The sequence below is a fragment of the Enhydra lutris genome, unplaced genomic scaffold (genome assembly GCF_002288905.1).
Source record: "Enhydra lutris kenyoni isolate GAN:26980312 unplaced genomic scaffold, ASM228890v2 scaffoldscaffold4, whole genome shotgun sequence".
NCBI lineage: Eukaryota > Metazoa > Chordata > Mammalia > Carnivora > Mustelidae > Enhydra > Enhydra lutris.
The window spans coordinates 2,787,125-2,804,593 of record NW_019154088.1 but is presented as its reverse complement, the minus strand read 5'-3'; the positions used below and the strand labels follow the sequence as shown (position 1 = coordinate 2,804,593).

Below are 17,469 nucleotides of genomic sequence, written 5' to 3'. Positions count from 1 at the left end.
AGCCAAAGGAGTGAGAAGAGATTTATTTGACTTTAGATCTACAGCAAGGCACCCAAAGAATCCTACTGCAAAGAAATTACTGCCTCAGGCGCACCCGGCTGGCTCAGTCAGAGGAGCATGTGGCTCCTGATCTCAGCATCATGAGTTCAAGCCCCAGGTTGGGCATAGAGATTACTAACTAAAAAATATAAACTTAAGAGAGAGAGGGTGAGAGAAAGAGAGATCACCGCCCTGAAGTTGGAAAGACTAATTTGTGGGGAATTCTTAGGAGAGGGTGTTGTCATCTGAAAGCCTTCTCTAGTAACCAAGTGTCTTCCCACTCTTAGGTCCCTCTGGTGGTATTCAAAAGGGAAAAAGAAATCGCCAGGAAGCTGGAGTTTGATGGCCTATATATCACTGAACAGCCATCTGAAGATGACATCAAGGGGCAGTGGGACCGCCTGGTAATCAACACACCGTAAGTTTCTCCCTCCCCTCCAACCTGTAAAGGAAAAGGATCTGTACTGTAAATAGAATGACATGTTCTTAACCAGCCTTAGAGACTGATTAATAGAAAGCTTTTTGGGGGGAGGGGGTTTCTAGGACTTTTTTTCTCCACTGCCTTCCTAGTAAAATAGCCTGTTCCCCCTCAAACCCTTGTGTATATCTCTATGCATTTAATGGGGGACAGAGGATGTGATCAGGGAGTGCTGAGCATATTTAATTAAGACCAGCTGGTCCAGGACAGTATGATTTAGTTTTCCGTGTTCAAGTCATACAGAATATTTCCCTGGCCCAGGGGTTCTGAGATCATCTGCTCGGCTTCTCCAGAGCTCCCATATGGCACAGCAGTTCGAGGACAGCACCACCACTGAAGTCTTCTCAGACAAGTGGCCTAGTTGGTAATAGAACTCCTGCCATTATCACTTGGTAGGCAGTCCCTTGGGCACTTAAAATAGGGCCATCGGAGTGGGGCGGGGTAGGGAGGGATGCTACCACCTCTGGCACGATGCCTGCTTTGTTGTAATTAGTACTGTGGTGGGAAAGAGCACTGATCCCCCAGATAGAGGTCAGCTCTGTCACTTAGTTGTCTGTGAAAGGGGCAAGGTAATGAAGCCTACTGAGCCTTGAGTTCCTTCTCATTAATAGAGGCATGAGAACACCACCTCCTGAAGTCTGGGAGGACCAATGAATGTATGTTACATGCCTGGTAACTGTGCCTGGTGCGCAGTAGGCACCCAGCTGTTTGTCATTCCCTTTGTCTACCTGTTCAAAAAATGGCTATCATCATTAGCAAAGGGAGCACTTGTGTGTTCACACCTGGGAGAGTGAGAGTTTCGAGGTAGACCAGTGTGCTGAAAGAGAAGAGATACGGGGCTAGATATGTAAACAGAGGTGACTATGTTGAAACTCTTAGCTGCGCCAATTAAACTGTGCATGTCTGCAAACAACCACCCTGACCCCTGGGGGAAGAAAATTGCTCCTGATCCAGAGATGGTCAGGCAGGTCAGGAGGGAGGCAGCTCTATAAAGTCACAACGGAGCTCTTTAAAATAGTCTCTAGAACAGGAAGATGCGGGGTGGGGCGGTGAGCTTGCAGATCAAAAGCCTGTCCGCTGCTGCAGGTCCTCACCAATCCCCTCAAATAAGGAAAAATACTAAGCAGGGTTTCTTATACTTTGTCATCATATCACAGAAATTTTGGATACTATTAAATAATGTGATTCTTTGATCAGCTTTCTGCAATTATCAGTAATGCTTATATATGTGATACAGGTGATATGGCCTAAAAGTCCCAGTAAAAAGGCAGTTTAGTATCTAGAAATATAAGTATCTAAGGGGTTAATGAGATAAGTACACTAAAACGTTCCAACAAGGATATTTGCTATTTTTTTATTTGAAGTGGTTTAAATGTCTATGAATAGAGAAATGCATAAATAGGTTTTAAAATTTTTAGATAGATGGATCTTTTTTTTCCCACTATAACGGCATCATAGCACATGTAGTCCTTCCCAGTAACCTACTTTTTATAGCTAACTACATATCAAAAAGAGCTGTCTTTTTATATTGTTAAATACACATATTAAGAAAATATAAAATATATATCTTAAAGTACAATAATGAACTACTAAGTTTTAAAAATGGAACCTGGGACTTGGCATCCAAGTCCCAAACGTTCTCCCTGATCTCTCGCTGATCATAACCTCCCAAACCCCCACTTAACTACTCTCCTGGCTTTAGTGATATTCATTCTTTTCCTTTAGTATATAGTTTACCGCTTAGGTATGTGTCCCTAGAAGCGTTCTTTCACTTTGACTATTTCTGAACTTTGTGTAAATGGAATTATGCTATATGCATTACTTTTGTTCAACACTGCATCTGGGAACTCACCCATGTTGATGTGTATGGCCATAGTTTGGTCATTCCTCAAAACTGTGGCATTTTTCATTATATGAGTATTTATCATATATATGTCCTGTATTTATTCATTTTCCTGACAATGGATATCTCAACTGTTTCTACTTTCTGGCTCTTAGAAACAGTGGGACAATGAGCACTTTTATACCTAAGGCTCCAGTAAAAGAGTTTCTCTAGAATAGAGACCAGGAAAGGAATTTGTTTAATAGTAGGAGATACAAATGTTTGTCTTGATTTACATTCCAGCCATCCCTCTGTGAGAGTTCCTGCTCCTTTGCCTCTTTGCCACACTTGTTAAGATACTCAGATAATTGTTCTAATTTGGTAGGTGTGTAATAGCATCTCACTGTGCCTCTCCTTCATTTTTAAAGAGGTTGAGCTTAGATACATGGAAGGATTGCTTATTGATACATTTCCATTCTGGAGGTTCTGTTGTCTACCCTCACACTTTAAGGATTATTATCAAGTAAAATTATGTTTTCTACCTTCAAGGAGCTTACATACCTAGTCAGGGGACAAGAATATTCAGACCAAGGTGAGATCATGCCTGTGAAATGGTCTTGCCTGGAACCTTCAGTAAGTGGCCCTATGGCATCACTTATGGAATTTTCCACTTAGGACAAAATGTGACCAAGGCTGAGTTGTACGTTATAGACCACTTGTATAAGGGATTTAAGAAAAAGGAGATTTTAGTGCAGACAGAGGAAGCCTGGATTGTTTTTTTTTTTTTTTAATTTGCTTTGTTTATTTTAGGTTCTAACTGTAATACATGAAAAAAATCAAGTAGAAAAATGTACAAAGAAAATCAAAACAATCCTTTCCATGCCTCCAGAGATAAAATCTATTACCATTTTACTCTGTAAACTCAGCACTTGTTTTTGCTTTGAAGTGACATTTGGGTGTTTGAAACAAAGAAATTGCTTTAGCTTACCCCCTCCCCCGTCCCTGCAAGAAAATTTTTTTAAAGATTGTCAGCGTGTTGGTGGGGAGGAGGAGAGTGACATTTGCTGACGGTTATTCTTCTGAGAGGTCCATGAGCAGAGAGAAGTTCTCACTTCCTTATCACCAGCTTGGGTGGTCTTTATAGAATAGGAGACTGCTGTGTTCCAGAGTCAGGAAGAATGGACTCAAATTAAGGAAAACAGAGCTAAAAATTCATGCACTGATGGCCAGAGGTTTCTTGGCTACAGTCTGGACTCACAAGGATCTCTCCCAGGGAAGATCAATCATTGTGGAATGGAGAAAAAAAAAACTTTTTTTAATTAGAAAGGAAGTTGGGGCACCTGGGTGGCTCAGTGGGTTAAAGCCTCTGCCTTTGGCTCAGGTCATGATCTCAGGGTCCTGGAATCGAGCCCCGCATCAGGCTCTCTGCTCTGCGGGGAGCCTGCTTCCCCCCATCTCTCTCTGCCTGCCTCTCTGCATACTTGTGATCTCTGTCGGTCAAATAAATAAATACAATCTTAAACAAAAAAAAAAAAAAAAAAAAGGAAGGAAGGAAGCATGCAAGGTGGGGAGCGGCAGAGGGAGAGAGAGAATCCCAAACAGGCTCCCCACTAAGCATAGAGCCCCATTTGGGCCTCCATGTCATGACCCTGAGATCAGGACCTGATCTGAAATCAAGAGTCAGGTGCTTACCCGACTGAGCCACCCAGGTGCCCCAGGAAAAAAATATCTTAAATGGTTTTTGCCAACATACCTGAAAGTGACAGTTCCTCCTGGACTTTAACAATTACAAACCCTTTGCAGTGAGCTGGTATAAGTTACTAGGCTAAAGAAAGACATTCCTCTGGGGAGTTAGGGATGGTATGGTAAAGGGAACTACCTCTGAAAGACAGAGGGATCTAATTCCCTGAGAAAAGCAGACCCCACAGGGGTTATATGGAGATGGAGAATAGAGTGGAAGAGCACTGTGGTTAAGAAAAACCGCACATACATGAACTAAAGGGATTCCCATACCAGAAACATCAAGTTAGGAACTTTGTCTGCACGTCCCACCACTGTATCCCTCTCACCTACCCCAGGGACCAACATAAAGTTAAGTACTCCATGAATGAAGCCCGAATGCATGTATTTCCCTATAGGGTTTTGTTTCTAGTTATACTGGGATCAAGAAACCTCTCCTTGCTTCTGTCTAGTCTGCCATCACAAATCTTGGCTCTTTATCATATTTCTGAGGCAGAAAATGCAGAGTGGCTCTCCAGGTGTTTCAGAAGTCAACACAAAGAAGCAAAACGATAGATCAGTTAGAACTGTGGTGACTCTGAGCTTCAATCAGTCTGAATTCTTGAACGAGCAGGACAAAACCCAAGGAGATCCTAGATCCAGACACAGATCTCACAGCTCCTTGATATGTTTGCCTTGATGTTAAGAACCTCCCCTTCTCATTTTCTTTTTCAGATCTTTTCCTAATAACTACTGGGACAAGTTTGTTAAGAGAAAGGTATGCCTTGTCAGTTGGTGGGGGCTGGTTTCCATGACCACCAAAGAAATGGGAGATTTTTTTTTTTTAAGTTCTACATACACAAACATGAATAAATTTGCTGTTGCTTTTAGGATGGTATCTTGAACAGAGTAAGTCACAGAAGGTTTTTTGTATGAACATATGTAGGTTTTGGCTCCATTCTTATACTCCCTGCCCTAAACTGCTTAACACAATTACTACTTTGTAAGTACTAGTTTTCTTCTCCCCTCCAAATAGATATCAGCTTGAAGAGTGGTTTTCACTTGGTCTCTTTCATTCCTGTTTTCTCCCGGGGTTATTTTTTTCCTCCTCATTTTCCTGTTGCATTTTGAGTCCTGTCTTCATCAACCCCTGAAAGAGCCCGGAGCATGGGGAAGCTCTGAAGCCTCAGGGCTAGCGACGGCCCAGTGATGTGCAGCCCGGGCTGCCCTGTCACCCTCTTTCTCCAGGTGATCAACAAGTATGGTGACCTCTATGGAGCAGAACGCATTGCGGAACTCCTGGGTTTGGACAAAAATGCCCTGGATTTCAGCCCAGTCGAAGAGAGCAAAGCAGAGGCGGCTTCTCTGGTGTCATGGTATAGAGCTTAGGAGTTCAAATCCCAAGTCTGGCCCAAGGGGATCCTTTGTTTTTCCAGTTCTCCTCTGTGTGCCAGAGGGAGGGACTACAGCACGCCCGTGGGTGCTCAGGCTCTTCTCTGGCTTAGGTGTTTTCTTCTAGGTTCTGACATCCTGAGAGAACGCGGCCTCAAAAACCTTAAAGACCTCCCAGCTTTTATGCCCGTTCGAGCCGAAAGAGAAAGACTAATTAAAATTTCAAGATGCATGATTCAGCCATTCTCATTCTCCTGGGGAACACCACATACAACCTGATAAAGCTCAGAGCTGTGTTTGATTATTAAACCCAAGAGAAAAAAACTTAATTTTTCCCCTTATTAAACACTTAACTAAAGTCTGACATTTATAAGTTTTAAAAGGCTTTTGTTCCCCTTCAGGCTGAGTTCCGTTGACATGAAGTACCATGTCTGGAAGCTGGGAGTTGTTTTTACCGACAACGTGAGTACGGCTCCCGGAAAAACAAGATCCTGCACCGCGGGGTCAGGGGTGTCATGGGATGCTGCAGGGCCACATGCTAGGGTGGGTGCCAAGAAGACTCAGCGCTTGCTTGTCAAAGATGGATGCCCTTCCTGGTGCTGGGGGAACAGTAGTGCGGAAGGCAGGTGGGCTTTCACTGGGCAGTTCTCCGGCCAGTCACAGCACCTCAGCATCTAGGAACAAAAATGGTTTCATGGGCCATCAGGAGGCACGAATGCTTGAAAGGTTGCTCAATTGCCTCTCGGTCCTTTCTGCACAGTCCTTTCTCTACCTGGCCTGGTATACCACCATGTCAGTCCTGGGCCACTACAACAACTTCTTCTTTGCTGCTCATCTGCTGGACATCGCGATGGGCTTCAAGACGCTGAGGACTATTCTGTCATCTGTAACTCACAACGGCAAGCAGGTACTGGGGTCTATACTGGGCAGAACAGGAGAGGCCTAGATGTGGGTCGGGGGAAAGAAAGTCAACAGCAGGTGATACACTGGTGTATGCCAGGAAGGTGTGTGTCATGGTGTGTGGTCCACGCTTCTTGGCCAAACACGTGAACTGGTAGATTGTTACTGCAGAACTGCAGCCATCACTGAAGAGATGTAAGACCTTGGTGTAGAAACCCTCAGCACTTAGATCAGCCGGGAGAAAGGCAGGGGGGGCGGGGGGAGGAGGTGATGGACATATCAGAATTGCTCTGGAGACTTTTTCTGGTTTACTCTTTCCTCCACGAATCTGATACATTCCCTGGGGGTTGGTAAGCAGGCTATGCAATTTCGAAGCTCCTCGGGTGCTCTGATACATGGTTCTGATTAAGAAGCAATCACTTAGACACACACACACACGTCTGTACCTCTATCTGTCTATGTAGACATGGTTCTGTCCAGCCTCATCAATATCCATTCTGTTTTCTGCAGTGTTGTCAGGGGCAATCCCTTGGTTAAAATCCTCTGATGGCTCCTTTTGTCAACAAATTCAAACTCCTTAGCATTTCATTCCTCATTAAGCGCAACTTCATAAATAATACATGAGTTCCCTCCCATCTGTAAACCTTCTTGTAGGAGAGGGGGAAAATAAAGAAGTTAATATGGGCCCAGCTTTGTACAGCCATTATGGAAAACCGTATGGAGTTTCCTCAAAAAATTAAATCTAGGACTGCCACATGATCTAGCAGTCCCATTTATGTGTATATGTCAAAGCCAATGAGATCACTATATCAAAGAGATACCTGCATTCCCATGTTCAGTGAAGCATTATTCATAATAGTTAAGATATGGAAAAAACCTAAGTGTCCATCAATGGATGAATGGAAGAAAATGTCATATGCACATACAATGGAATATTAATTAGCCATAAAAAATGGAAATCACAGCAACATAGAGGAACAATTAATGTTAAGGGAGATAAGCTAGACAGAGAAATACAAATACTGTATGATCTCACTTATATTTGGAATCTAGAGAAATTGAACTAGAACCAAAGAGTAAAATGATGGTTGCCAGGGGATAGGGGAATGGGGGCACGTCAGTCAGAGAATACAAACTTTCAGCTATGAGATGAATAAATTCTGGGGATCTAATGTAAAGCAGGGTACTTGTAGTTAAAAATACTGTTTCGTGTACTTGAAATTTGCTAAGACAGTAGATCTGGTGTTCTCACGGCAGCGCCCCCCCCAACCCAGTAAACTGTGTGAGGTGACAGATATTTTAATTACCTTGATTGTGGCACCATTTGACAATGTATACATATATTAAATCATTACTTTGTACACCTTAAAAAATAGGGATTCCAACTAGAAAAAAAGTCAAAATTGACCTTTAATTGTTCTAAAATGAAATGTGTCAGAATCAGATCTGTAAATACAGAGAAACGATGGTTGCCAGAGGGAAGGGGGTTGATGGATTGGGCAGAATGGGGGAAGGGAGTGGGAGGCACAGGCTGCCAGTGAGGGGATGAATAAGCCGTGGTAATACAAGGCTCAGCGCAGGGAAGATAGTCCTTGGTACTGTGGTAGCGTTGTGTGTGGTGACAGACGGGAACCGCACCTCTGCTGAGCACAGTGTAACATACAGAGATGCTGAATCACCACATTGAGCACCTGGAACTAATGTAACATTGTCCACTATACTAGAATTTCTAAAAGATAAAAGGTTCTGGATCATCAGGCGTTAGGGTGGTTTATTTCCTCCACAGTCATTGTTTCTTGTTTGGTTGATGATAAAAAGAATGGAGAAAAGCCAGAAATACAGATTTGCTGCCACATACAAGCCGCTCAAGTCTAGGGAGGTAATAACAGAACCCGTGATCTAGATGTTTGCCTAGAGTGTTAAATGCTTCCTTACAGGTTCCTGGGAGAAAGGCCCTTGTGTATTTTTACATGTGTGTCTTGGGAACTTTGATCCTATAAAGTCAGTGTTTCCCAAAGTGTGATCTGTGGAACAACAGTTCTACAGTTCAGTCTTTTAGAATCATTTCCTTTCCCTTTACTCAGATATTGAAACTTCAGTTTTTATTGATTTGGCTTAGTGGCATTACACAAAACTGTACCTTAAATGGAAAGCTTAAACAATGAATTTTTTATACGGGCTTGCTAAATAAACTCTGGCAAGATTGTGAAAAACAAAACAATACTAGCAACTGTGCCCAGTTTGTGCCATGGGCCAGGTACTGTGACAGGCACAACTTACTTTGTAAGGTAGACGTTATGCTCACTTGACAGATAAGAGAACTGAAGCTCAGAGAGGCTAAGTGTCTCACCCAAGACCACACAGCCGCTAAGTGACAGAACTAGCCCATTTCTTCCTTGGTGCAAAGCCCAGGTTCTTGGTTTCTAAAACCAACTGCATTCTCTGAGGTCCGCTGTCTGAGGTTTGGTAAGTTATTATTCATCAAAGAAGCCTTTGAATATTTTTCTTCTGGTATTTATCTCAGTACTCATGCCTACCCCTTTTGTGTAGCAACTCAAAACTCGAGAGCAAAGCTCTTATCTCCGTAATGACTGCGATCTCCACCTCTCCAGCTCAGCCCCAATCCCTCCGATGGGCCATTGAGCAGATCCCACATCATGCTATTTAGAGTACTTCCTCCAGCCAAGAAACAAGCTTGCCCTATGACTCCTGCAAAGGTTCTAGGCAGATTTCTTGATTATGAAAAATGTCACTTCACTGAACCATCATAAATAATTCTTATGGCAGTTTCGAAGCTGTGACAATTATCCATGAATGGTTATTTATGAAAACATGTAATGTAGGGACACCCACCAGTCCAAAGAAACTTTCTTTAGAAGCGGCGTTAGAGTGGAAGCCATATTGTGAAGCCCCCACTCGCCACCATCTCTGCAGAAAAGCAAGGGCACTCTCCTCCTAGCTCTGTCACTGCTCAGTCCTTAAATCCCTCCTTACATTGCTGAGGTCCAGCCCAGGCCCCTGGCATGTGTCTGCTAGGGCTGCCGTCACAGAATACCATGCTGGTGGTGTAAACAACAGACATTTATTTCCTCTCAGTTCTGGAGACTGAGAGTCTAAGATCAGGGTGGAGGTAGACCTGGTTTCCTTCAGAGGCCTCTCTCCTTGGTTTAGACCTGGCCACCCTCTTGCTTTTTCACTTGATCTTCCCTCAGTGCCTGCAGCTTCCCGTATCTCTTTGTGTCCTAATCTCCTCTTGGAAGAACTCCAGGTAGACTAGAGCAGGGCCCGTTCTAAAGCCATCATTCCAATTTACCTCCTTAAAGGCCCGATCTCCAAATCCAGTCACATTCTGAGATGCTAGAGCTTATGAATTTGGGGGAGATAGAATTTAGTCCACAATTACAGTCTTCTCCCCAGAGCCTGTTTTGTCCACCTGCAAGACAGCCTTCACTGCCACTCCCTCCTCTGTCCCCTTTCTACCTCACCTTTCTTGTTGCCTTGGAGTCTCCTGAGAAGCTCTGGAGAAGACCCACCTCCTTTCTCCTGTCTCCCTCCTGCCCCCAGCTGGTTCTGACTGTCGGTCTCCTGGCCGTGGTGGTTTACCTCTACACCGTGGTGGCCTTCAACTTCTTCCGCAAGTTCTACAACAAAAGTGAAGACGACGATGAGCCCGATATGAAGTGTGATGACATGATGACGGTGAGAGCCCATCACCGACAGAGACTAGAGCAGAATACAGGTCTCCTCCAAAAGGGGGAAGTGTCCCCGAGAGAGGGAAGGAGCCAGGTTGCAGAAGCCCAGGTGGAAAGACCACACTGCAGGGGTGGGGGGAGGGCTGTTCTCGTCAGTCTGTGCTTGTGTTAAAGATGCTAGTTACCTTTATCTGAATGTGAATGGACCTGAAGCTAAACTTCTTGGAAGTCCAACTTTGGTTCTCTGAGATCTGAGAGGGATCTATTCCCAGGAAACTGGTGCTCAGTTTATTCCAACAGGCCTGATGGGGTTCTTTCAGAAGAACTACAATCATCTGAAAAAAAACGTCCGAGCAGCAGGCTGGAGGGGAGGGGAGGAGATCTTGATGTCCAGCCAGCCGCTCGCTCGTGGGCAAAAAGGGCAGAGCTCCAGGTGAGCTGGCAGAGGGAGAGGACCAGTGCAACCAGCATGCATTCCACACTTCCCCTGGCTTTCCACGATCACTGCCTTTCCTTTGCACCTCGCCCCTCCAAGTAGGATGCCCCTCCAAGTAGGATGGCACCCTGCTCTGGGAGCCAGCTCCTGGATGCCTGCACTGGTTCTCACAGGTAGCCCCAGAGGAGAAAAAGTCTCCTCGCAGACACGGCAGGAATCCCTGCCCTCCCGGGTGCATAGAGGATGCAGAAGTAGAGGAGGCCTTTTCCAGAAGTGGCACTTTAAATGAAGGCAAACTACTGTCTGGCGAACACATGTTCCTCAGGGCCCAGAGATGGTTTAACTTATACATGCCCTACCCAAATTCTCTCTTTTAATGAGCGAAGAATATTTTTTTAAAGACTACATGTAACAAGTCTTGCCACCTTCCGAGACCCCATGCTGACCAGTGGGCGTCCAGGCCAGCAGCTAGCAGCGCGAGGACGGACATCACCAGGGAGCGCCGTCATGCTGGGACCCGGCTGTGTGAAAGAGCGAACAACCATCATGCTCAAAACAAAACTCTGTGATTTTGACCTGAACTGCCATTATTTTTCTTCTCTAGTGTTACCTGTTCCACATGTATGTGGGAGTGAGAGCTGGAGGGGGCATTGGTGACGAAATTGAAGACCCTGCTGGTGACCCTTATGAGATGTACCGCATTGTCTTTGACATTACCTTCTTCTTCTTCGTCATTGTCATCTTGCTGGCCATCATTCAAGGTACGGTGGCCAGTTATGTTAAGTATGAGTGGGCCTTATACCTACCTCTATATAATGTCATAGATAAAGAACTCGGTTCTTTATCTTTCTGTCTATAACATTATATAGAGAGGTTTATACATTCACTTACTAGGTAACTCAACAATTTATTGAGCATCTACTATACATGCATGTGGCTAGGCATAAAGCCAGAGATACACCCAGACACTGACACAAGAACCTTGAGAATTGGAATGGAGGACCACCCCTCACCTCCTTTTATCCCCCACTCTTAGCTGGTTATCTCCTTCTCACTCCGCTTCCTAGTTTTTTGGGGTTTTTTTTGTTTGTTTGTTTGTTTGTTTACAAAGCAACAGTAGCTTCTACTGTTGCCCCAAGCCCCTGAACAGATTACTTTAAACCCTTTATCTGTCTTTGTATTTAAAATACCAGGTCTTATTATTGATGCTTTTGGAGAGCTAAGAGACCAGCAGGAACAAGTGCGAGAAGATATGGAGGTAATGTTTGACTAGCTCCAATGCTTATTTCTGTATCTTATGGAAAATGGGTTTAAGTAATCAGGTCTGCTATTTTGTAGGGCCAGTCTTAGGCAAATGACCGACAAAGTTTGCTTGTCCTGCCTGTCCTCTGTGCCTGTCTGCCAGCTCCGGGCACTGCTTCTGCCTCACCCCTCTGCCCTGCACTGCCCCGCTTCCCCGCCTGCCACCCTGCTCTGCTAGCTGGGAGTTGACGATGGGACACTGTGGAGAGGACTAATAGCCAAAAGCGTTAGAGAGAGACATATTTTTCATCATCTGTCCATTCAGAGATCAGCAGCCCTTTCCCTCCTGCCTATAATGTCATGTGTACTAATGCCTTTACTGCTTCTCTTATTCATCTTAGACTAAATGTTTCATCTGTGGGATTGGCAATGACTATTTTGACACGACTCCTCATGGCTTTGAAACACATACCTTGCAGGAGCACAACTTAGCCAACTATTTGTGAGTATCCGTGGTCAACAGAGGGGACAGTGGCTGGGGGAAGGAGCTGCAGAGTAAAATACACAGTTATGTCATAGGGTTCCCTCCTGTACATGCCATTTCTGCCTGTTTCTCTGAAAAAGTAGAGGCAGTTAGGAAGAAACTTCAAGGAGTCTCGATGAGCTTGCCTCTTTGTCCATATTCCCTGCCTTTCCGGGTTTTGACAGACATGTGCTATGGGCTTTCCCTGCACCTCACAAAGGTCAGCCCGTGCACCTGCGATGAGACCCCATGCCTTCCTCACGTCCCATAACTACAGCAATTTCTTTCTCTACCAGATTTATCCTGTCACCATACAAGTGTTATTTTTTTTATCCTAAACAAAGAACAGAGCCTGCTGCCCCATTTCTACTTCCAGCTCTTGCCCTGCTTTCTTTCCCTTCCAGTAAAACTTAAAGTGTCTGTGCTTACTGTCTTTGATTCTTCTCTTCCCATTCTCCTTTGAACCCAGCCCAGTCAGGCCCCTCCCCACCACGTCACACTTGCTCCTATTGAGGTGGTCCACGAGCTGCCTGTTGCAGGGTGCTGTGGTCACTTTGCAGGCCTCACCCCGCCTGTCCTCTCCTGGGAACATAGAAGCTCCAGGAGAGCGGGATAGTTGTGGGACACGGGTGTTTCATACCGCTGTATCCTAGCACATGGGGGAGAAGTCCTTGGCCCCCAGAAGGTGCTAATAAGCATTTCACTTGTTCTGAGGTCAAGCCGTCACTCAGAACCAAGTTATTCAGAGCCCATTTTGTACCCTATGAAGCTTCTATCTTAAAGAGACTCTGAAGGGGCAGGTAATCTATATTCTCTGTAAGTGATCATTTTCAAGAAAAGGGAAAAGCTGCTCCCCAGCCCATGTCTTCCCTTCTGGGTCTACATTTTATTATTCAGGAAAAACCAATCTTTAGGATAGAACAGGCCTAGCCTTTGGGAAAGTTATTATTGTCAAAAAGAAGTACCAAAGACCTATCATTTTGCTAGAATACCTTATATACTAGAAGACAAAAACACAAATTAAAAAAAAAAACTTTAATATATCCTTCCTCAAGTCGTGAGTATTCATCGTTGTTAACTCTCATGAAGAGACAGCTTTGCGCAGTGGCAGTATCGTAGCCAATGAGGTTTATCTTAAGGTTTATCTTTATCTTATCATAAGGCGCGATTATTGCTAATTGAAAACTCTCATGAAGAGAGTTTCCATGTTAATGGAGGCAATCAGAATGGATGTCCTTCTAGAAAAGGTGAGCACCTGGTCCTTTGTCAGGACCTGTGAGTAGAGAAATGTGAAAGGGTATTGTGATGCTGTCCCCCTTCGACATCCTCCCTTGGCACTACGTATTATAATAATCTCCCTTCTGGCTCTCTGCACTGTTAGCAGCATGCTGGAGGAGAGAGAACCCATCTTGTTCATATTTAAAACTCCCCCTAAAAATGGTGCTTTTGTCAAATAAATGTGCCAGGAACTAAAGTCTTCCATCCCCGAGTCTCTAACATGATAAAGCTATTGAGCCTGCGGCCTTCTTAGTCTGCTAAAAGGAAAGCTATTGGGCGTGCGGCCTTCTTAGTCTGCTAAAAGGAAAAGGAAGGAAGAAATGAAATCTTTTTATCACTGCTGAAGCTGCAGATCTAAGGAGACCCTGAGAGAATTTGAAGTCTGGAGCTCAGGCTCTCCCCGTCCCCAGTCCTGTCTTTGAGGGCACAAGACGGGCTCCTTTGAAAGTGGTCTCTGAGATCCTGCAGTGTGAGCTGAAAGACCAGCCCCGGCTTCCGTGGATACTTGGGTGAACCAGATGAACAGACTCGAACCCTAGCCACACCACCGTTAGCACAAGTGACCCTACACTGGCATTTCTCAGAGGTCTACAATAAAAAACTCTTTCTAGAAGAGAACAGCTTAATGAGGTTACATGCTTTCTACCTTTTCCATGACCTATCCTTGAGAAACACACAATTTTAGTTCTCCATTCAGCCATTAAAAATCATATGGTAAGAGTTTTGGTTACCCTTTCATTGTTTAGGATTTTTATTTTTTTGGAGAGAGAAAGAGCACATGGTGGTGGGGGATAGGGCAGAAGGGCGGGGCAGGGGGTGTTAAACTGGCTCCGTGCCCAGTGCCGAGCCCCACATGAGGTTTGATCCTAGGTCCCTGAGATCATGACTTGAACCCAAACCCAGTCAGACATTCAACTGACTGAGCCACCCAGGTGCCCCCAGTTAGGATTTTTAAAAAAGGCAGCCAAAATTCTTCTCACAAGTAATGGTAAAATTTCTCCTCACAAAAAGACTAACCAAAGTAATATTGTCTTTTACTCAAATCTTTTTCCAGGTTCTTCCTGATGTACCTGATTAATAAAGATGAGACCGAACACACGGGTCAGGTGAGAAAATGTCTTAAGACTCGTACCCCTTTTAGAAGTCTTCAGACTTAACAGAACATAGGATGTCTGAAGTAGATAGATGACTTCATTCATTTCCAGTGTACATTCTTCCTCTGCCTAATTCTGCCATCCCTTTGTGACCTAAGAAGCCAATATCTTCAGGCACCTCTAGTCTCTTCCTAAAGACTTTGCTTATCTGTCCCAACAACGCTGACATTTTCTAAACCCTTATGGTTACTGCTTTAGAGTAGAATAGCTGGAGGTGGGGAGAACATTACAGACAAAAAGACAAGGAGGAGCTGAGTGGGTGGCTCTAACAAAGAGAGTAAAATGGCGTGAGAGACAGCCGGAGAAAGATAACCACCTCATGTGTGGGTGACACAGGGAATGTGGAGGTGTGGGTAGTATGAGTGAAAGTATGTGTCAAAAGGGATTTTGTGACTAAGTTTGAGAAACAAATGCCAAGACAAGAGAACAAGGGGAAGAAAAGGTAGGTTATCTAATACTCAAACATTATCAGATTTGTAGGAAAACTTCACAGCTCAGACACTTGAGAGGCAACTGGTTCTAGATCTCCCTTCAGTGCTCCAGGCATCTGCCCCCACTATCCCTTCATTGTGTGTTCTTCTGCATTCTACCAATTACACATGGCATAGAATCAGCCTCCTAGTATATCTTTCAGCATTTTTACTCACAGTCATTGCATTGTGTTCAGTGTTTTGAGTTTTGGGGGGAGGGAAATGGAGTGGGGGTGGGGAATGACTTTTTGCTCCTAAACTAGCTTGGACTGGGAGCAGAGCAAGGAAGAAGGTACAAGGTTGGGCACCGCCACCATTCTCCAAGGGAGACCTACTAAGTAAACACCACCTGGGTTTTAGCTTACTGCAGTTTAAAAAGAAGTACCCTTTGTTTCCTTTATTTCAGGAATCTTATGTCTGGAAGATGTACCAAGAAAGGTGTTGGGATTTCTTCCCGGCTGGTGACTGCTTTCGGAAACAATACGAAGATCAGCTTGGGTAAATCAGAATGAAAGAAACTGCACAATTCTAGATGGTCTACTTCCAGTGAAATAAATCCTTTTTATAGTTCTGCAAAATATTTGAAATGTGACATATTCTAAATGCCTCCCTTACGAGAAAGTGTTAGAAATATGTGATATTTTGGAATTGATTTGGCTTTTTGTGCCTAATGGATGTAGTCCTAGGGGAGACAACCTATCAAAATGTTAAAAGATGGCAAAGAATCAAGGAAACTGTACTTGAGAATACCTTCAAGTTTTCAGCATAATGGAAAATGGTGTCATTGAGGAAAGAACTAGAAGTATGAAGTCTTCAATGCACAATACCTGAAATTTTACACACTTGAATGTCACATGACAGTATCCACTAGTGACTCATGGTCTGAACTACAAAAAAAAATCATTTTAACTGCAAATTTCTCCCATGGTACTTGCTAGTAAATGTATTCAGAATCAGCTTGAAAAGCTTTAAGCAGTTAAAAGAAACAGAAAAAAAAAAAAAAACAACCAACACTTTGTCGACACTGAACTATCGATTAAGTGCCTTAAAATCTCTTTAGATATAGCTATGCAAATTTTTTATGTTTCTGTTTCAGACGGACAGTTCCATTAATGGGTTGTGTTGATCTTCTGTCTTTATGAAACTGCACTTGAAGGTTATTCCTATTTTTTTTTTCAGTAACAGCTTGTCAACTGCTGTTATTAGAAGTACTGTATTGAAAATTCAGAAAAATGTCATTCTTATGCCAAACTGAGTACTGCTTTATGGTTCCCTTGTAAGTAGTGGAGCTGCTGTGTATAGGTGAATCTCCTTACGTCAAAGGAAGTGCCCACTGCAATAAAGTACCACGTACCAATCTGTGGTGTCGGCCTCTGGTGATGTACCTCTTCTGGATGATTCCACGGCCGTCCTGTAATTACTGGAAAAGGGGCATGGGACAAAGAGCCTTACCCCCCCCACCCCCAAGAAAGAAAGGAATGCTGTAGAGCAGAGTTCATTTATTTTGGCCAAATGCATGCCTTGTTGCTATCTATCAGCAGCACCTGCTCTCCTGTAAACACTGAAAGGAAGGAGGCTGGAAACAAGAGCCGTAACATCCCCTGCCCTCAAGGACTCTGGGAGATTGCTAAGCCAGGGAGCGGATGCAGCGAGCCTCGTAGATGGGTAGTCCCGGATGCCGTGGAACATAGAGGTAGGCGTTCCCTGCGGCAAGCGTGATGGAACACACTGGCTCAGCAAGCAGCTGTTCTGGAAGGACAGCCGGGGGCCCACCCTTACTGACAAGGCAACCAAAATTTGCGTCAGGCACTTTTTTTTTTTTTTTTCTTCGTTTTCTTTTTTCTTTTTTCTTTTCCTTTTAGGTTAGGAAATCATGCTGTCCAACCAGTCTTCAAGCTCCTCCTCGGTAACAGTTTTCGATGTATTTGGTTGCTCAGACTGCACGTTCTTTTCTCCCATCACAGATAGCTCGGCAGGACCTGGGGAGATAAAAGCAGCGTTAGCGACTTCACATTAGTCCCAGAACTGAGGGTTAAGGCTTCCTTGGGGTTTGTTCCATGATGGAATTCAGCTCTGATTACATAACAGGAAACATTCTATTACGGCTTCAACTCTTCAAGAAGATACAGTAATAGCTAAACAAATTAATAATTGGGGGGGGGGGAGACTTGCTCCTCTGTTTATTCTGAAGTTGAATGTCCCAGTTCACTAAGTTTTCTAAAAAGACCAACAGATTAGTTTTCTTTTTACTATTGTAGCACTCCTGGAAAGTCCTTACAGGTTCTCAAATGCAGGTGTGGACGGGGCACACGTCCGCCTTGGCC

The 17,469-nt window shown here is 44.2% G+C and overlaps 2 protein-coding genes across 2 annotated transcripts in view; one reads left to right on the top strand and one right to left on the bottom strand.

Annotated features, from left to right (window-relative positions):
* LOC111159558 (ryanodine receptor 3) overlaps nt 1-16,496 on the top strand; it is a 353,621-nt gene extending 337,125 nt beyond the window's left edge. The window contains exons 91-101 of the mRNA XM_022522093.1: nt 327-457; nt 4,794-4,836; nt 5,307-5,434; nt 5,852-5,912; nt 6,211-6,357; nt 9,915-10,049; nt 11,083-11,239; nt 11,672-11,736; nt 12,122-12,222; nt 14,576-14,627; nt 15,552-16,496. Coding sequence (XP_022377801.1) covers nt 327-457; nt 4,794-4,836; nt 5,307-5,434; nt 5,852-5,912; nt 6,211-6,357; nt 9,915-10,049; nt 11,083-11,239; nt 11,672-11,736; nt 12,122-12,222; nt 14,576-14,627; nt 15,552-15,647 — 1,116 coding nt within the window. The 3' untranslated portion in view covers nt 15,648-16,496. The remainder of the gene's footprint in view (nt 1-326; nt 458-4,793; nt 4,837-5,306; nt 5,435-5,851; nt 5,913-6,210; nt 6,358-9,914; nt 10,050-11,082; nt 11,240-11,671; nt 11,737-12,121; nt 12,223-14,575; nt 14,628-15,551) is intronic.
* A 131-nt stretch (nt 16,497-16,627) lies between these two features.
* The window catches only part of LOC111138809 (apoptosis and caspase activation inhibitor), a 150,893-nt gene continuing 150,051 nt past the window's right edge, over nt 16,628-17,469 (bottom strand). The window contains exon 8 of the mRNA XM_022490715.1: nt 16,628-17,124. Within this exon, the coding sequence (XP_022346423.1) occupies nt 17,009-17,124 (116 nt within the window). The 3' untranslated portion in view covers nt 16,628-17,008. The remainder of the gene's footprint in view (nt 17,125-17,469) is intronic.